Source organism: Mytilus edulis, chromosome 2 (assembly GCF_963676685.1).
Source record: "Mytilus edulis chromosome 2, xbMytEdul2.2, whole genome shotgun sequence".
NCBI classification, from domain to species: Eukaryota; Metazoa; Mollusca; class Bivalvia; order Mytilida; family Mytilidae; genus Mytilus; species Mytilus edulis.
The window spans coordinates 17,852,336-17,870,727 of record NC_092345.1 but is presented as its reverse complement, the minus strand read 5'-3'; the positions used below and the strand labels follow the sequence as shown (position 1 = coordinate 17,870,727).

The following is an 18,392-nucleotide window of genomic DNA, read 5'->3' as shown; positions in this document are numbered from 1 at the left end:
AAACACAGATTCACTTTAATCAAATGGTGGCTTCACTTTTACCGTTCTTGGGTCGAATGTAGGACAGAAAGTCACAGACAAAAAGTCACAATTATTTTTTTTCAGATTTTTTTCTTTGAATAAAAATTCCTCATTTAAAAAAAAGAATCTTTGTATTTTTCTTGAACTGTTGTAAATAAACCAACTTTGTAGACAAAATTTATCAAAAAAAATATCAAAGATGATCAAATAATTGCATATAATTGTCACTTGTCAAAGTGGCTTGGCACTTGAATAGCTTCATGGTACCAATAAATATACCTTTTGCGTGCTTAAAATTTAATAAATCTTAATTTTTTAAGTATAATGACAAATTTCCTTATCTTTAATATAAATTTATGTAACAAAAAGTAAATATTTCAAGATATATTTGTTATATATTCAAACAATTGTCAACAAATTATTTGTGACTTTTTGTCCTATGACTTTTTGTCCTATCAAATTTGTGACTTTATGTCCTGTGACTTTCTGTCCGTTTACCCTTGAGTCATGCCCCTTTACAAATGGATCATAAGCTAAATTTTTCGTTTCGGATCTTAACTTAAGTTTGCCTAAACCAATTGTTATGAGACTTGTACAAAATGCTTATAACCAAAAATCTCAGATTAAGTTTAAATGTGGGTATTGCACTTTTACCGGTCTTGAGTTCTGTCTCTTTAAAATGTTATATGCAAATGGGGGTATATAAATATGTGTGCCCGCATAAACCATAAAATATTGAGAGAGAAAATGTAAATAACAAAGATGTTGTAAAGCATGATTAGAAATTCTAAAAAGGCAACATGGTTAAAATTGCCAACAAACTCCTTTAGAAGTTATTGCCCCTGAATGACAATTTTCAGGCATTTAAGCTGCCTTCTGCTAGCACCCTATATTTGTCTTTTACCCGACGAATGCTGAGATAGGTACCATTGTTATTATCCAGCAGACTTATATGTTATATATCACTAATTGTACACTTGTTTCATACTTTAATGAGCGTGAAACAACGTAAAATGATTGAAGATGCACATAGTGAGTAGTGCTCAATAAAAATCAGTACATAGTTTATCATGCCCTGTGCTTTTGGCTTAGATGTTAAAGAAAAATTCAGCTTATGAAATATTTCATCGCGGAAAATCTAATTACAAGTCGTTTATATTTTCCGAATGGAAATAAGGCGCAGGAATATTGTTTTAATGACTTAGACTATTATGACACGGAATTATAGCCTCAGTTGACGGTAATTTTAATTTTGAAGAGAAAAGACATTTTAAATTTGTAGGATTCTGATGATATAAACCTATTATTATTTATCATTGTACTCTCTTTGTTTGAGATGATTGCGAAAATTTAATCGATCTTCATTAAACGTATTCTTCCTTTCATATTCCGTTAATTACATTACTGACCTTAATATAGGTGATTTGAACTGACACTGTGAGCCATACCAAGTTTAACCATTTACTTGACGTAACTGACAAAACCTTCTAATAAAGAAAATGCTTTAATTTTGATTTTTTAGTTTAAGTGGGAGGCAATAAATAAGCGTTGATTTCAGAAAGCAAACTATTCGCTCCTCGGGCTCGTGAATTCTTTTAAAGAATCAACGATTATCCATTGTATCTATACAAAACGAAATTCAAGCGTTTGTAAATTTTATTATCTTCTACAGGAGCGAAAACAAAAGTTCAAAGCAAAATCCAGTTGATGTGCAAAATCCAGTCGAGGTTATGATTCTTAAAACGGATTTTTATTTTATATATGCCTTAAAACTATTCAATATGCACAAGTTCGTTTGCATTCAGAGTAAATTTTGAGAAGAAAACAAAGCCATTTAAGCCATAAGTTCTGCATGAATCTAAACATTTAGGTTAAGATGAAGGGAAACATTTATGATAAGTCAATATTGTCATTTGATTATAAACTGTTGTATTACAATATCAAAATTACAAAAAAATATCAGACATTTCTTTTTGTCAACTTTTTTGGCCAATATATTGCAAAAACTGAATAAAGAATATGCAACACTTGTAATGTTTTCTGCTTAAGTCAGTTTGAAGACCGTATATCTACGCCTATAGGTCACGATCATGCGACTTTCAACTAATAAGCAATTTTTGATATAAAGTTTTCTGCCAAAGTTACTTGTAATCTGATAGGAACTACACAAGATTGACCATTTTTGTTTACAAATAAGTTATTCAGACTCCAGTGAAGCAGAGATTTCAATGTTTTAATGTTTAATGAAAAATCTTCCAGCTGCTTCAATGCATCCACGAAAGATGAGTATTTGTTAGCATTTAAGAGGATTTTTACCAATAAAGTTCTTAGTATAGGGGAACTGATGGTTCAAAATGTGTCTGATAAATAAAGGCAACAGTGGTATACCGCTGTTTGAATGTCATAAATAGATTGAGAGAAATCAAATCTGGGTTACAAACTAAAACTGAGGGCAACCCATCAACTATAAGAGAAAAACAACCAAATAAACAGAAACACTGAAGTGCAACAAAAAACAAAAGACAATGCAACACACACAGAAACGAACTATAAGATAAAAACTTCCATTTTCAGACGGTATCCAATGTTAATTCCATCCCTTTGCAAACAGACTATTTAACTACACATTTTGAAACAGTAATGATCATTTGAAACAAATAGAAATGTTTTAAAGTATTTCTGATCAAATAGAAACCAAGCTAGATTTAATTTTGATATATTTAGGTGCAAACACGAAGTTTTGAAAACGATGTGGCTATTGAAATATATTTATGAGACCCAGGTAACTGTTGTTATAGGAATTAATTATGAACTGAAATTGCCAACATTGTTTTTGTTTTATATGATAAAAATAAAGATATAAATACTTGCAAAATGTATTTACAAAGGTATGTATAGTTTTGAGAGATCACAGTATACAAAACATTAACAGCCAAAGTAAATGCTGTCAAATAGTTATGTGATATTTGAAAACATTTTTCAGTAGCGTTCATACATGTATATGTTGATCTTTGCATTTTATTTGCCAATAATTTCTTGAATAAAAGTTTTATTGGAAATATTTGTATTTGCAAAATAGTTTTTAGAGTCCGCGGTTTAATTTTGTATTTGTCATTTTTATTATTTGTAAAGATTTGCATTCTATTTAGAAAACCTAATAAGATTTTTAATCATCTACATAGACTCAAACTTTAAATTTTATTTAATATAGTTTTAATATTTAATACATTTTTGAAAGATGTTTCCTTTTGGCAAGTGTAAATATTCATTTGCGATAATACCTCAGAGGTGGAATGCATATTAATGGAAGAAGAATGCCATATACATATATGTGGAATGACCAAGCACAATTTAAAAACGTATTGCTAAAAATATAAACAAACATGTCGGAGTTTCAAAAGTGTATCTGGTCTAGATACGTAATATCTTTTAATCTGCATGTGATAGATGGGACAATTGTGGTATTTGCAAATTAGAAAAAAAAAATCTGTTTTTCCTCGTGCATCAGTAGTTGGTTTGCTCATATGATGCATTGAAAGTGGCACCAGTAATCCTGTGTTATTGTTTAAGAACAGACGTTTGCACATATATAACTTTTAAAACGATACTGATTACAAAGACATTTACAACCTTAAAGACGACTTTGAGATTCAAGCTTATAATATTAAGAAACAAACTGGCAATGTTATTGCAAAAAAACGACAAAAAGAGAAACAACAGCACACAATACACAACATAGAAATTTAAAGGCTGAGCAACAGGAACCTAACCATAAAACCGGGGTGATTTCAAGTGTTCCGGAAAGGTAAGACGATCTTGCTTTACATGTGGCTCCCGTCGTGTTGCTCGTGTATGTACAAACCTGGTGATAAGTCTAATTCATATAGTTATATTAAAGAGCGTATAGTTTTGAACTTCTCTTTTGTAAAAGAGAGGCGAAAGATACCAAGCAGAGGGACATTCAAACTCAAAAGTTGAAAACAAACTGACAACGCCATGGCTAGAAAAAGACAAACAGACGAATTATGAACCCCACCAAAAACGTAGGGTGATCTCAGGTGCTCCGGAAGGGTAAGAAGTTCCTGCACCACATGTGGCACCCGTCGTGTTGCTCATGTTAGTACAAACCCGGTAAGAAGTCTAAATCGTAGGTCACATTAGGGAAAAGGGGACGGGATTGTAGGGACGACATTAGGAACATATCCGCTATCATCTGTGAAACGTATATTTCATAACGGTAAATCAACACATGATAGCATCTGTAAAACATATAAAGGGATGATTTCTTTTTCACCACTTGGAACTCTGGGTTGAATCGCTTCCATATGAGCAGCAACCCTCTACCAAAGAAATAAATATAGGAAATACAAGCCCTGGAATATCGTATCAACTGGGAGATATATACTCCGTATGCAGGCGATGCTGGAATGTTGCTACATAGAAATGGAAAGTTCACAACTTGGAAGCTGAAATCATCTCTTTTGTCGTAATTTTTTGTTTTCAACCGACTTTCATTTTTAATTTCTAGATGTGAGTCAAGATATGTACCATTATATCTGTTTCAAAAGACGTGTTAGGAAAAATCTGATTAAAATTCTAATCCATATTAACTCGTGTGCTCGTATACGCATATGAGTTTAGCGAAATCAGAGAACTAAATTTTAATTAGATTGTGCAAACTGAATTATTTGAATATTAAAAATATTATTCTCGTATCACTCATGTATTTATTAAGACTTGTGGGCGTAAAATCCATCATTTCCATTCTTGACCCTTGCATATATTTTTTTTAAAGTTTTGTTTTGTACTCCTTAATCAAACAAATACAAATGAATGTATGAAGATTTACATAAGGCTAATGCACGTCTTAAAATTTGGAGTTGACGTTAACCGTTCACATCATATTTGTACCAAACACACATCAAAGCTCAACTATATTACGTCGGGATACTTTTCAATGCAATTGCATTATGAGAAAGTCCACACTTAAATCTTGTATCGGTATTGGTAATTAACATCAGCGCAATATTTAAATTCCTTTCCTAGCACGTCTAATAGTAACTCAAAAGACATTTCTCATCAGTAACATCGTAAGCAGGATGTGCTCCTTACACAAAAACTGCTCCAACATAGTTATAAAGAAAAAACAAATAAAATCGACACTTTATAAAGTTGACGGTTAATTTATAATTGCACCCAAAGTTAATTTTCTCTATATTTACCCTACAATCAGCCAACTATTATAGAAATAACATGTATAACAATAAAGTTTTGCTTGTATTTGCATAATATACAGATAAACTATTGTTCTGTCTTGCTGCGATGTTAAACGAAGGCTAATATAAAGTTATTGTTTGCGCCACAGCTCATTTTTGGGTATTCTTAGCGGTTCGCAATAAAGTAAAAACAAATTTGATATACACATACGAACAACAACCCCTGAGTTACAGACTCCCGACTTGACATTTGAATGGCTTGTCTTATCCTGCAAAAAAATATGATTCTAGTTAATCATACTTGAGTGTCCAATATGCACGAAATAGACCATACAAAAGATTGTTTTGCCTAGGCTCGACTCTGCGAACAAGATGTGATTCTGAAATATATTAACTTCAAGAGGAACGCTCTTGACCTTCGGTATATAAATCGCCTGAAAGCATAAAGAAAAAGAGCCAAACCAGTCTAATGGAAAACTTGCTTGGGGAAGATTCAGCAGAGATACATGATCTGGAAATAAGAACAAAAGTAGCATTTAGATCATGAAAAACCGAAGTAAATGATAGAGTCCGAGAATACCATCCGCTCTGTTAGTTACAAAGCCGAAGTTACTATCGGGGACTAATAGACCACCAGAGGCGGTATCAACCCTGTGACAGTAAAAAGCAAAGAGTAAAATTTTCGTGTTTCTAGAATCATATGACTAAGGACTGACAAGTATAAACATTTATCTATTTATTGGTGAATACGAAAATTCAATGGTTGGTGATATGTCTATACTTTTCGTTTCTAAAGATGTTGTTCGGCCCAATCATTCAAAGCATTGAATGCATCATTCTGCTGCTTTTCGTTCATTCCAAATTTCTGAAGAAAGTTTTTGAACTTTTCTTTGTCCATACCCAGTATTAGGAAATGGCCCAAAAGCTGTTGTGCCTAAAATAAGAGAAAGTATTACGTTTTACAAAATTATCTAAGCAAAAAAGAATACCAATAAACTGGACTTTTATTTCTTTCTGGTTTTTTTTAAAAGAGATTAAAAAAAGTTTACGAAACTTAAGATCAAAATGAACTTAGTGTGCTCTAGTTAATAAACAAGCATAACAACAATATCATTCTTATCACATAATTGATGCTAGTAGACAAGATAGTTTCATAATATCCCTTTGTGTACGCATTTTATTGGCTATGCTTCATGTATATATATATATAATTCGTCTAAATATCAGGCCAACAATGTAAGATCTGTAAATTTGCGGAAGCAATTTTTTTGTTCTTCCCTGGCCGGGATTCGAACTCATGCTACTGAGATATCGTGGCACCAAAATAGCCTTGCACTGTGCCCGACGCGTTAGACCACTCAACCACCTAGGCTCTACAATAATAAAGGTTTCGGTGGCCGGGTTTTTCCTTTCCTCGTCAGTTACAGTGAATTTGTAGAATTAGGGATTATGTATGATCCCTGAAATTTTCTGGGATTATGTATAACCACTGGTAACTTTAGTGATTATATATAACTACTTAAATTTTCAGGATTTATATATAATCACTAGAAAAATGTCAGGGATTATGCATGATAAAAAATAAAATCACAAAAATACTGAACTTAGAGGAAAATCAATTCGGAAAGTCCATAATCACATGGCAAAATCAAATAACAAAACGCATCAAAAACGAATGGACAAGAACTGTCATATTCCTGACTTGGTACAGGCATTTTCAAATGTAGAAAATGGTGGATTAAACCTGGTTCTATAGCGCTATAACTGGAATGAAGAGACAATGAATAAAAGTACAATAACTCATTGTATTAAATCTTTAGAAACATAAATATTAAAATCTTAAGCACAATATTATAATACAAATCAATTATTTTTACAAACTACATTGTAAATTTGGTTAATATCTACTATGTGGGTCTGGATAGTGGGTCCTTTATTTTTCTCTTTACTTTATTTGTTATTCTCTATTCTGTATATTATAGCACACTGTTATTCTCTATTCTTATTTATTGTCTATTTTTGTCTATTCTTTGTTGTTTAACCCTTTTATTTTGCACTGTTTATCCTTTATGTTATCTATTCTGTAAACCACACCTAGACTCTTTACTAATGAATATTGGCTCTGCTTATCCTTTTTATTTTTTTGCAACAACAAAAAAAAAAACCCAAAAAAACCTTTGACTTCACATATTGAATCTGCACATGAAAGAGAAATAAAGTGTGCATTCAAGATATCTGAAGGTTCTAAAAAAGTCAGTCAAACACCTCAAATTGATTTCTTGTGTATTATCTAAGCATAATTTCATGTTTCATAGTCAGGCATTATCCTTTCAGCTCTTTTATGAACGATGGCCATTACGTTCTTTTTTTTTCTTTTTCTTTTTTTTGGGGGGGGGGGGCTCCCTTTCCATGAACAACATGCGAAATTGGCAAAACTTTTAGGAATTTTGGTACTCAATGCTCTTCAACTTCGTACTTTATTTGGCCTTTTTAACTTTTTTGGATTCGAGCGTCACCGATGAGTCTTTTGTAGACGAAACGCGCGTCTGGCGTATACTAAATTTAGTCCTGGTATCTATGATGAGTTTATTTACAGCCTCCTCCAAAATTGTGTTCAATTTTTCAAGCATGTTTTCTTTTGTGTTTCTGGATGTTTAGTGTATTTCTTTGCTTAGTTCGAATTCCTTATTTGTTAACTTTCACCCCCTTTATTTTACAGTAAATTACATGATCTGTGCATTTACATAGAATGAATTTCAAAACAGTGTGGCTGTGGCCATTGATTGACACATTAAATTCATCCATTGACTGAGATGGGGTCACCAAAGGTTTCTTAACGCCTTTAAATAATTCGAAGAAATAATCAGGAATAACCTTTATGTTTTGATTTATATAATTGATATAAATCAAAACATCGTGTTATTTCTGATTAATTTTTTCGAATTACTTTATTGAGGTGTTGAGAACCTTTGGTGACCCCATAGTTTAAGTGTCTTTAAAAAGTACATAGTGATCAGTGGTCGTTAAATACAAACGTTCACCTAAATTGTCCCAGTCAATGGATGAATTTAATGTGTCAATCAATGGCCACAGCCACACTGTTTTGAATTTCATCCTATTATTTTGGTAAATGTAATTTAAATTTAAGATACTTATTTGTTGATGAGTTAATCTGGTTTATCATAGTTAAATAGAATATCACCAGCGAATCTGCTCATTTAGATTTCAAAATTGATAAATGAACAGGGAATGAAAATTGTCCACTTAACCCATTAAGAGGTTATACACATGATTTATTTATCTGTATTTTATTTTTTTACCAACCAGATTGATTATACTTTCTAGGAAATTTGTAAAATTATTCTTAAAATTTTCAGTGAATATGTAAAATCACTGGTCATTTTCAGGGATTATATATACTCACTAATGATTTCAGTGATTATGTAAAATCCCTGAAAAATCAGGGATTCTACATTATCCCTGATTATACAAATTCACTGCAACATATATAAGATAAAGACAAAATGTAGTTATTCTTACTTTAGTGATTTCCTCTTTACTGAGTCTTTCTGTTGATTTGTCACCGATTCCTGGTACATCTTCAACTCCAACACCTTTGATAGATCTACTTGCAAAAGTTGCATGTTTTGCTGATGGTGTCGCCATTGTCGTGGAAATATTGAAGATCTGACTGATCTGTAAGTTGAAGAAAATATATACTAGATATTCGCAGATGGATAAAACTTACTGTAAATTATTCCTCTGTGGAACGATACCTTTAAATTACGTAGTAGAAAGTTTCTTTTCCCGACAACTCTCATCTGCAATGTCATATGAACTTAATATCTTTAAACGTAACTGCTACTTTATATGTACAATCAGAACACTCTTTCGAGATAAAAAGATAAAGCTTTAATGGCTTTAATAAAGGTATCGATAAACATCATTATTCGCGAATTTTAATAAATACGAGTAATATGACAAAACTGAGAAACTTTCCTTTGTTTGATATTGTTGTTCAAAATCAGCACGTTTGATAAAAGGAGTATCTTTAACGTGAAAACATTTGATAAAAGGAGTATCTCTGACGTGAAAACATTTGGTAAAAGGAGTATCTTTGACGTGAAAACATTTGTTAAAAGGAGTATCATCGAAGTGAAAACGTTTGATAAAAGGAGTATCTTTAACGTGAAAACATTTGATAAAAGGAGTATCTCTGACGTGAAAACATTTGGTAAAAGGAGTATCTTTGACGTGAAAACATTTGTTAAAAGGAGTATCTTCGAAGTGAAAACGTTTGATAAAAGGAGTATCTTTAACGTGAAAACATTTGATAAAAGGAGTATCTCTGACGTGAAAACATTTGGTAAAAGGAGTATCTTTGATGTGAAAACATTTGTTAAAAGGAGTATCTTCGAAGTGAAAACGTTTGATAAAAGGAGTATCTTTGACGTGAAAACATTTGATAAAAGGAGTATCTTTGACGTGAAAACATTTGTTAAAAGGAGTATCTTTGACGTGAAAACATTTGATAAAAGGAGTATCTTTGAAGTGAAAACATTTGTTAAAAGGAGTATCTTTGAAGTGAAAACATTTGATAAAAGGAGTATCTTTGAAGTGAAAACATTTGATAAAAGGAGTATCTTTGAAGTGAAAACATTTGATAAAAGGAGTATCTTTGAAGTGAAAACATTTGATAAAAGGAGTATCTTTGAAGTGAAAACATTTGATAAAAGGAGTATCTTTGAAGTGAAAACATTTCATAAAAGGAGTATCTTTGAAGTGAAAACATTTGATAAAAGGAGTATCTTTGAAGTGAAAACATTTGATAAAAGGAGTTATGATTGTGGCCTGTTATCTATTCCCTGCATGAAATGATATTTATTTCTCGTATCACACTGCACTCTCTCATTGTTTTAGCGTATAAAACATGTTGCCACATCTTTCGAGACATTGTGTATTTTGGGATGAGCAAAAGGTAAGTTTACCTGTGATTAATTTTCAACCTATAAGTTATTGTGAACTTTACTTTCCGAAAATGTCAAATATTAATAATAAAACAAGGAAAGTTGGCGTTTCAAATGTCCTCTTAACATGTTTATCAAAATGTTTTTATTTTTATTTTTACGTTGAAAAAAATATATTAAATCTACTATTTTTTTTAAGTCTCCTAATATAAAAGTTTTTTTTTACGTAAAATATGTCTATCATATTCATATTACCTAACATAAAACCAAAAGGATATGGTACGATTGTTAATGATACTTTGGGTCCTCAATGCTCTCCAACTTCGTACTTGAGCTTTTTAACTCTTTTGATTCGAGCGTCACTGATGAGTCTTTTGTAAACGAAACGCGAGTCTGACGAAAAAGGGGTTAATCCTTTTCTATGATAAGTTTATTTGGTAGTTTTTAAATACTATTTCGTAAACCTGTAACGTAATGTGAAGCATGAGCAGGAATTAATATTACTTGAGTTTGTACTTTCATGAGCAGATTTACGGTTGCCATATGTGGAGCAGGATCTTCTTACCCTTCCGGAGCACCGGAACTCACTTCCAGTTTTTGGTGAGGATTTTTGTTGCTCAATTTTAGTTTTCTATGTTGTTTTTTGTAGACTATTATTTGTCTTTTGGTTGTTTTTTTTTTGCCAAGGCATTGTCAGTTAGTTTCGACGTATTTTTTTTTTTATTCCTTTAGTATCTTTCGCCCTCTTTTACGTGTTATTTGGACCACTTCAAAACACCTCGTGGGTGTTGTGTCTTCAACCCGAAATAACAGAATCCTTATTTAATGTGTATTAAATGGGACAAAAGAGTCTACTAAAATAGCCAAAAAAATCTTTGATTTCAAATCGATGAAAATTACTCACGTGCGCAAATTCTACAGGAAAATTGCAATTTCACTATCCTTTTCTGTACTTAATTTTGTACTGTTGATCTATCAAATTGAAAGTCCCATATGATAAAATACGACTGCTCAAGGCATTTTTCTACCTGTGCCATGCACCATCGGTCACATACGTATTTGGGTCATTTTCAAAAAATGTGGAATTTTCAGTAAACCCAACATTGCATGTTATTTTATTTTTATTTTTCATGAACAAATGCAGATGTAAGTGTTTAAATATAGGTTAACAGGATTTATGAGTCGGAACATCAATAATGAATACAATTTATTATATCTATTTTGATCAGATTAAAATATATTTAAGTCCGATTTTTGCGTAATTTATGTGCGTACAGTGTCAGGGTAACACATTCCTATTTTTTGTTTGCATTGATATCTGCAAAGGCAATTATTTTGGACTATAAATGATTACTCTAACTAAAAATCACAGCTTCATTATTAATAAATGTAACATTTGTTCTACAAACTAAATTCAATCAGCGTACAACATGTACATGAAGTTCATGTCCATCCTATTACCGACACTAGATCAACAGTTAAATGTCTCCCTTATGCATATAGAACCATTCAGCGATGATTTCAAAACTACGAAGGGCCCTTAAAAGTTAACGCACCACGTTTCTTGCATAACAGTCTAGAGAAAAGAAAATTTTAGACATTTTACGAAAAATATGATTGGGTACCCTTTTATCACGTCTATGCTGTTACCAACACATTTATTAATTCCTACAATATTATACTTGTAAAATGTGCAATAACGTGACGAAAACCCAAATCACATCAAAGAAACCTTATCACTGCATCAGAGAGAGTAGTTATTTCACAACAGCATTCATATTTGAAGAAATTTGTCTATCCTGTTATATCTGTCCTGTTACTTTGGTTACAGTAACAGAATAGACCAGATTTGACTGAAACGTCTTTAAAAAGTATATAATTACATAAAATTTTACACATAATGAAATATTTGGGTGTTTTAGATCATTTAAAGGTTACAACGTCTTAATCTTCGCAATTAAGCATATACAAAATGCAATACTGTTATCGGTAACAGGATAGACAAAATGGTAACAGTATAGAATTTGATATGGTGATATTGTTAACGTCTTTCCTGTTACCAAAAATAAAACGACAAAAGTAAACTAACATGTGAGGGAATTACTTGGTGTTAGATTTATTAGAAAGAGTAAAAATGGCTGAACATTATGAATTGCTATATTAGACTAGCGTTATTGATGGTTAGTTTTATGACCTTTGAAACCCAATTTTTAGAGGTATTTTTCAGTTCAACATTGAAAATTGACAAATAATCTATCATTACACAGAATTTAAATATATAGACATTTTTACTCTTGAAAACCATCTTATTGACCATAACAAAACAAGCTTAACATTTTATCGAAATCTTTTCTAAATAACTAAAAATATCTTTTAAACATGGTAGCGATAGAAAAAATATTGCACCATCAAAAATGTTTCCATATATTCCAAGTTGTATGACATTATCAAGATTGTATCTTTTCATAAGTTGTTCCATAAGTATTGTTTGTTTTGATTTGCGTATGAAGAGGTTGGTTTTAATTAGTAATTTAAATTCAATTTTGCTATATCAACATTTGTTGAAAATGACCCACTGATAATTTTTCTTGAAACCCATTAGCGTCAAGGCAAAGTATGGGTATATAATTGAGCAACCAAATAAAACAAAATAAATTATATCATGCATGTACAATATGTATAACACATTGAACGTGTTAAAGTAGATTGACATGTGATAACACATCCATGAAGCTATCATGTAAACTTCATTGTTTAACTATTTTTATTCAATATTTAATTAAATTCATCGTATAATTATATTATCCTACATTTGTAAATGGAGGCTTAGCAGTTTTTCTAGTTTCTATTTATATGGTTTTTTTTTAGTTTTTTGGGCAATACATCAATAAATGCTGTCAAAGATGTTTGTTATATTAAGAATCATTTGTATATTTCGTTCAAGTATGTAAAGATATGGATCTTATTTGCGAAATCTTTCTTGCTTCAAAGTTTGACACAGAGACATAAATATTTGCAAAATATATTTACAAAGGTATGTATAGTGTTGAGAGATCACAGTTTACAAAACATTTACAACCAAGTAAATGCTGTCCAATATTTGTGTAATATTTTAAAACATGTATCAGTGTCGTTCATATATGTAAATCTATGTATTTTATTTGCCAATAATTTCTTGCATAAAAATTACTTTTCTTTAATAAAGTTTCAATATGTAATAAATTTTGGAAAGATGTTTCCTTTAGCATGTGTAAATAGTCATTTGCGATAATATCCAGCGGTGGAATGCAAATTAATGGAAAGAAGTAGAAGAAGACATATACGTACACTTATGTGTACGCAACGTGGAATGAACAAGCACAATGTAAAAACGTATTGCTAAAAATATGGACAAACATGTCGGAGTTTTAAAAAAAAATCTAAATTTGAGATGAATAGTTAGAGCTTAAAAAAATGTATCTGTTCTAGATACGTCATGTCGTTTAATATGAATGTGACGTGTGGGACAATTGTGGTATGTGCTATGCTAACAAATTGGAGAAAAAAAATATATGTTTTTTCCTCATGCATCAGTAGGTGGATTGATCATATGATGCATTAAAAGTGACACCATGAATCCTGTGTTATTATCCAAAGAACAGAGATTTGCACACATATAAATTTTGAAACGATACTGATTACAGAGACATTTAAAACCTATAAGACGACTTTGAGATTCAAGCTCATGAGTCGAAAACAAACTGACAATACCGCAAAAAAACAAGAAAAATACAAACAAAAGCACACAATACACATCATAGAAAACTAAAAGCTGAGCAACAGAAACCCGGTCATAATTAAACGGGGATGGTTTTCGGTGCTCCGGAAGGATAAGTAGATCCTGCTCCACATGTTACACCTGTCGTGTTACTCATGTAAGTACAAATCCGGTTGTAAGACTAATTCATATAGTTATATGAAAGAGCGTATATTTTGTTTCACCTTGTGTAACCATTTTACCTGTTTCAATAGTAACTCAAAAGTAATTTCTCAGCAGTAACATAGTTAGCAGGATGTGCTCCATGCACAAAAACTGCTCCAAAATAGTTATGAAGAAAAACAACTAAAATCGACACTATATAAAATTTACAGTAATCTATAATTACCCCCAAAGTTAATTTTCTCTATATTTACCCTACAATCAGCCAACTATTGTAGAAATAAAAATGTATAAATAATATGTTTAATATACAGATAAACTATTGTTCTATCTTGCTGCGATGTTAAACGAAGGGTAATATAAAGTTATTGTTTGCACCACAGTTCATTTTTGGGTATTCTTAGCGGTTCGCAATAAAGTAAAAACAAATATGATATACACATACAAGCAACAACCTTTGAACTACAGACTCCTGGCTGTATTTAAATGGCTTGCTTTATCCTGCAAAATAAAATATGATTCTAGTTAATCATACTTGAGCGCCCAATATGCACGGAATAGACCACACCAAAGATTTTTTGCCGAGGCTCGACAAGATTTCTATGCGAACAATATTTGATTCTGAAATAACCTGCAATGTCATATTAACTTATCCTTAAACGTAACTGCAACTTTATTTGTATAATCTGAACACGCTTTCGAGTTAAAATATTAAAGCTTAACGGCTATAATAAAGATATCGGTAAACATCAGTATTCAGGTTTTTTTTTATATAAATACGAGTAATATGACAAAACTCTTGATGCCTGTAAAACACTTGCTTGCGTGTAGTGACGAATATGATTATGTCTTAACTACTTTTTAGTCAAGGGTGTTTGCGTAGACATCTGATTCTATTGATATATTTTTGAATTATGTTAAAGTGCCTTGCACAAGTAAGGTGCTTTTATCGAATTTGGTCTTTATTTCTTTGTTAGATGTCTTCTAATCGAATAATTACTAGAAGAAACTGTCGTTGTTATTTTAATATTCGGGGAATGTAGCAAGTGGGGGCTGGTTTTAATAAGACTGGTCTCCTGAATAATTTCTCTTGGACGTTTTAAGTACTAACATTCAAAGACATTTGTCTCCAGTAAAAAGTAGGTGGAAGATATAAAGGGGTCGTTCAACACTCATGAGTCGAAAACAAATTGACAACGCAATAGCATACAAAGAATAAAATGATTCTGTGAGCGCAGCCTGATACGCCTGGAAAGGTCAAACCCTGAACAGTTGGGGATAATCTGACACAATGTTCAAGTTTGATACTGTCTAAATTTGGATTGTGATCCACATTTTGACATCATATACATGATATAGGTTTCTGACACAAAATAAATGTGGTTAAAAATCTATTACGCAATACTGTGAAATTGAAGATTTCTCATTGAAACTTTTACAAAATTCGAAATTTGAAGAAAAAAATGTGTCTTCGAACGACGACGACGACGACGATATAGCATTATACTGATTAGATAAATAAATGTTTCTATATAGCCTGAAATAAGGGAGATAATCGTCACATTCCGGTTTAAAAATTACACTTCTGGTCTCACATGATAGCTTTATTTACACTGATTCTACGAGGGCTTTGTCAAAGAACGTCTCGTCCTTTTTTTAAAGAAGTTCTTCGGAAGATACCGAGACTTTGTTGATTAATATTACGTATCAATTTCAAAGATAATACATGATTGTGTTAGGTATAGATTGTAGGTACTGGCGTTGTTTGTCATTGTGATTTATACGTGTTATAGTGCTCTCTTTATTTGCATTATTTGTCTTGAACGGTGTCAACAGTCTTAACTGTTTGGTCCATTTTTAGCTCACCTGGCCCAAATGGCCGAGTGAGTTTTTCTGAGTACTTGGCGTCCGTCGTCGTCCGTTACCTTTTACAAAAATATTTTCCTCTGAAACTGCTGTTCCAAATTTAACCACACTTGGCCACAATCATCATTGGGGTATATAGTTTAAAATATGTGTCCGGTGACTTTGCCAACCAACAAGATGGCAGTCAAGGCTAAAAATAGAACATGGGGGTAAAATGTAGATTTTGGTTTGTATCCATGAAACAAGAGCATTTAGAGCAAATTAAGCTGTTCGCCTATATCTCTTTAACTTAACGTGTGTATCATGTCAAGATCTATCTGCCCTGGAATTTTCAGACAAATCGTACAATTCGTTGTTGGGTGTCCCCGAATTGGTAATTTTAAGAAAATTTTGCAGTTTTGGGTTATCATCTCGAATGCTATTATTGATAGAGATGAGCTAAAAACAGCAATAATGTTCAGCCAAGTAAGATCTCCAAATAAGTCATTATGACCAAAATGGTCAATTGACCACTGAAGGAGTTATTGTTCCACTGTTGTAATTTTACAAAAATCTTCTCCTCTGAAACAGCTGAGACAAATTTAGCCAAGCTTGTTCACAATCATTATTAGGGTATCTTGTTTAAAAAGTGTGTTCGATGACTCCGCCTGCAAAACCAACATGGCTGGCATGGATAAACATAAAACATAGGGTTAAATGCAGTGTTTAGCTTACATCTCTGAAACTTACATTTAGAGCAAATTTGACAAAGGGTAAACATGTTCATCAGGTTAAGATCTTTCTGGCGTATAATTTTCAGACGAATCAGAAAAGCATTTTTGGGTTGATGCCCCTAAATAAGTAATTTTAAGGATTTTTTGCACTTTTTATACGAGCGCAAAAACAATTGTGGTGTATTGGTATCACGTCGTCGTCGTCGTCAGCATCGTCCGAAGACATTTGGTTCCGGACAATTACTTTATGATTAGTCAATAGAAATCTATGAAATTAAAACACAAGGTATAAAACCACAAAATGAAAGTTAGGATTGATTTTGGGGGTTATGTTCTTAGCAGTTTAGGAAAAATGGGCCAAAAAGGGTCAAGAATTAACATTTTTCTAGTTTCCAGAAAATAACTTGTGGAACGGTATATGGATCTCTCTGAAATTATACAACAAGTTCCATACCAAAAAGGGATGGTTAGGATTGGCTTTGTGGGATAATGGTTCTACAAATAAGTTAACATGACCAAAATGGTCAATTGACCAACTAAGGAGTTATTGTCCTTTAAGGTAGATGGGGTGTCTAAATTATAATCCATAGAATCTTTTAATAATTTGCCAAAATGTAGTTCATATCCTGCTTGTTTAAAAACATTAATAAAAAGAATGGGTCACCGGACTTATTTTCACACTACAGGTTGTACAAAATTGTCAAGATTTTGTATAGATTATGCATGGAAAACCCAATTTTCCGCCATGAAACGCAAACCACACCATAGAATTTTGAGATAAAATATGAGGAGATAGCTCCAATATTATGCTTTCAGATAAGAAAAAGAAAAAATGGGGTCACCGGACTCGTTTTCTTGCTATATGTAAAAATGGGTAAATTCCTAACACATTCTATTGTAAAAGTAACACTATCTGAATTATCTGCCCTTGCATTTGAGTTGCCTCCCCTTATTTGACAAAGTTGGAAAAAAAAAATCAAACAAAAGAATTCTTTTTTTTGTAAAATACAATCATGATCAAACATGGCATTTTCTATATTATAATGAAAATTCTTACACATGAATTACCTACTACTATAAAAATTTGCACATTTCATCAAAGATTTAGACCTTGTTTTCTAGTATTTCAAAATCCAAGATGGAGGAAGACACCCTATCTACCTTAAAGTCAAATTTAACAATTTTCGTAAATTTTTGGAATCTTTTACAAAAGTCTTCTCCTGAAACAACCTAGATAAATTTAACCAAAATAAGCCACAATCAGCATTAGGGTATCTAGTTTAAAATTGTGTCCGATGACTCTGCCTGCCAACCAACAAGGTAGTCAAGGCTAAGATTAGAACATAGGGGGAAATGTAGTTTTGATTTATATCTCTAACTAAAGCAAAAGTATAATGGTTGCATAATTTCGTGTATCAATTGTAAATAAAAATATCAGGTGGTCGACACAGGCTCTAGTTGATTAATATCAATTTGTGTGGTTCAGTATTTATACATGCCTTCATTATGTTATTTGGCTAATGTAATTTTTTTTTTATTCTTGTCGTTTAGTTTTTGCTTATTTACTTTTTCAATAGAGTGACTATATACCATTTTATTTTTGTTAAAATAGTTATTTGTTTTATATCGATTAGTATTATTCGTGAATGTTGACGCCTGTACTTTTATTTTGAAATATTTTCCTGTTAAT

At 31.8% G+C, this 18,392-nt stretch overlaps 1 protein-coding gene across 1 annotated transcript; it reads right to left on the bottom strand.

Moving 5' to 3' along the window:
• Positions 1 to 5,960: 5,960 nt before the first annotated feature.
• LOC139510509 (barrier-to-autointegration factor-like) lies at positions 5,961 to 11,250 on the bottom strand. Its single transcript, XM_071297082.1, has 3 exons — positions 11,109 to 11,250; positions 8,778 to 8,933; positions 5,961 to 6,171 (listed from the first exon to the last, which is right to left on the bottom strand). The coding sequence occupies exons 2-3, from the start codon at positions 8,901 to 8,903 to the stop codon at positions 6,028 to 6,030; spliced, it is 270 nt and encodes an 89-aa protein (XP_071153183.1). The 5' UTR covers positions 8,904 to 8,933; positions 11,109 to 11,250; the 3' UTR covers positions 5,961 to 6,027.
• Between the last annotated feature and the right edge of the window lie 7,142 nt (positions 11,251 to 18,392).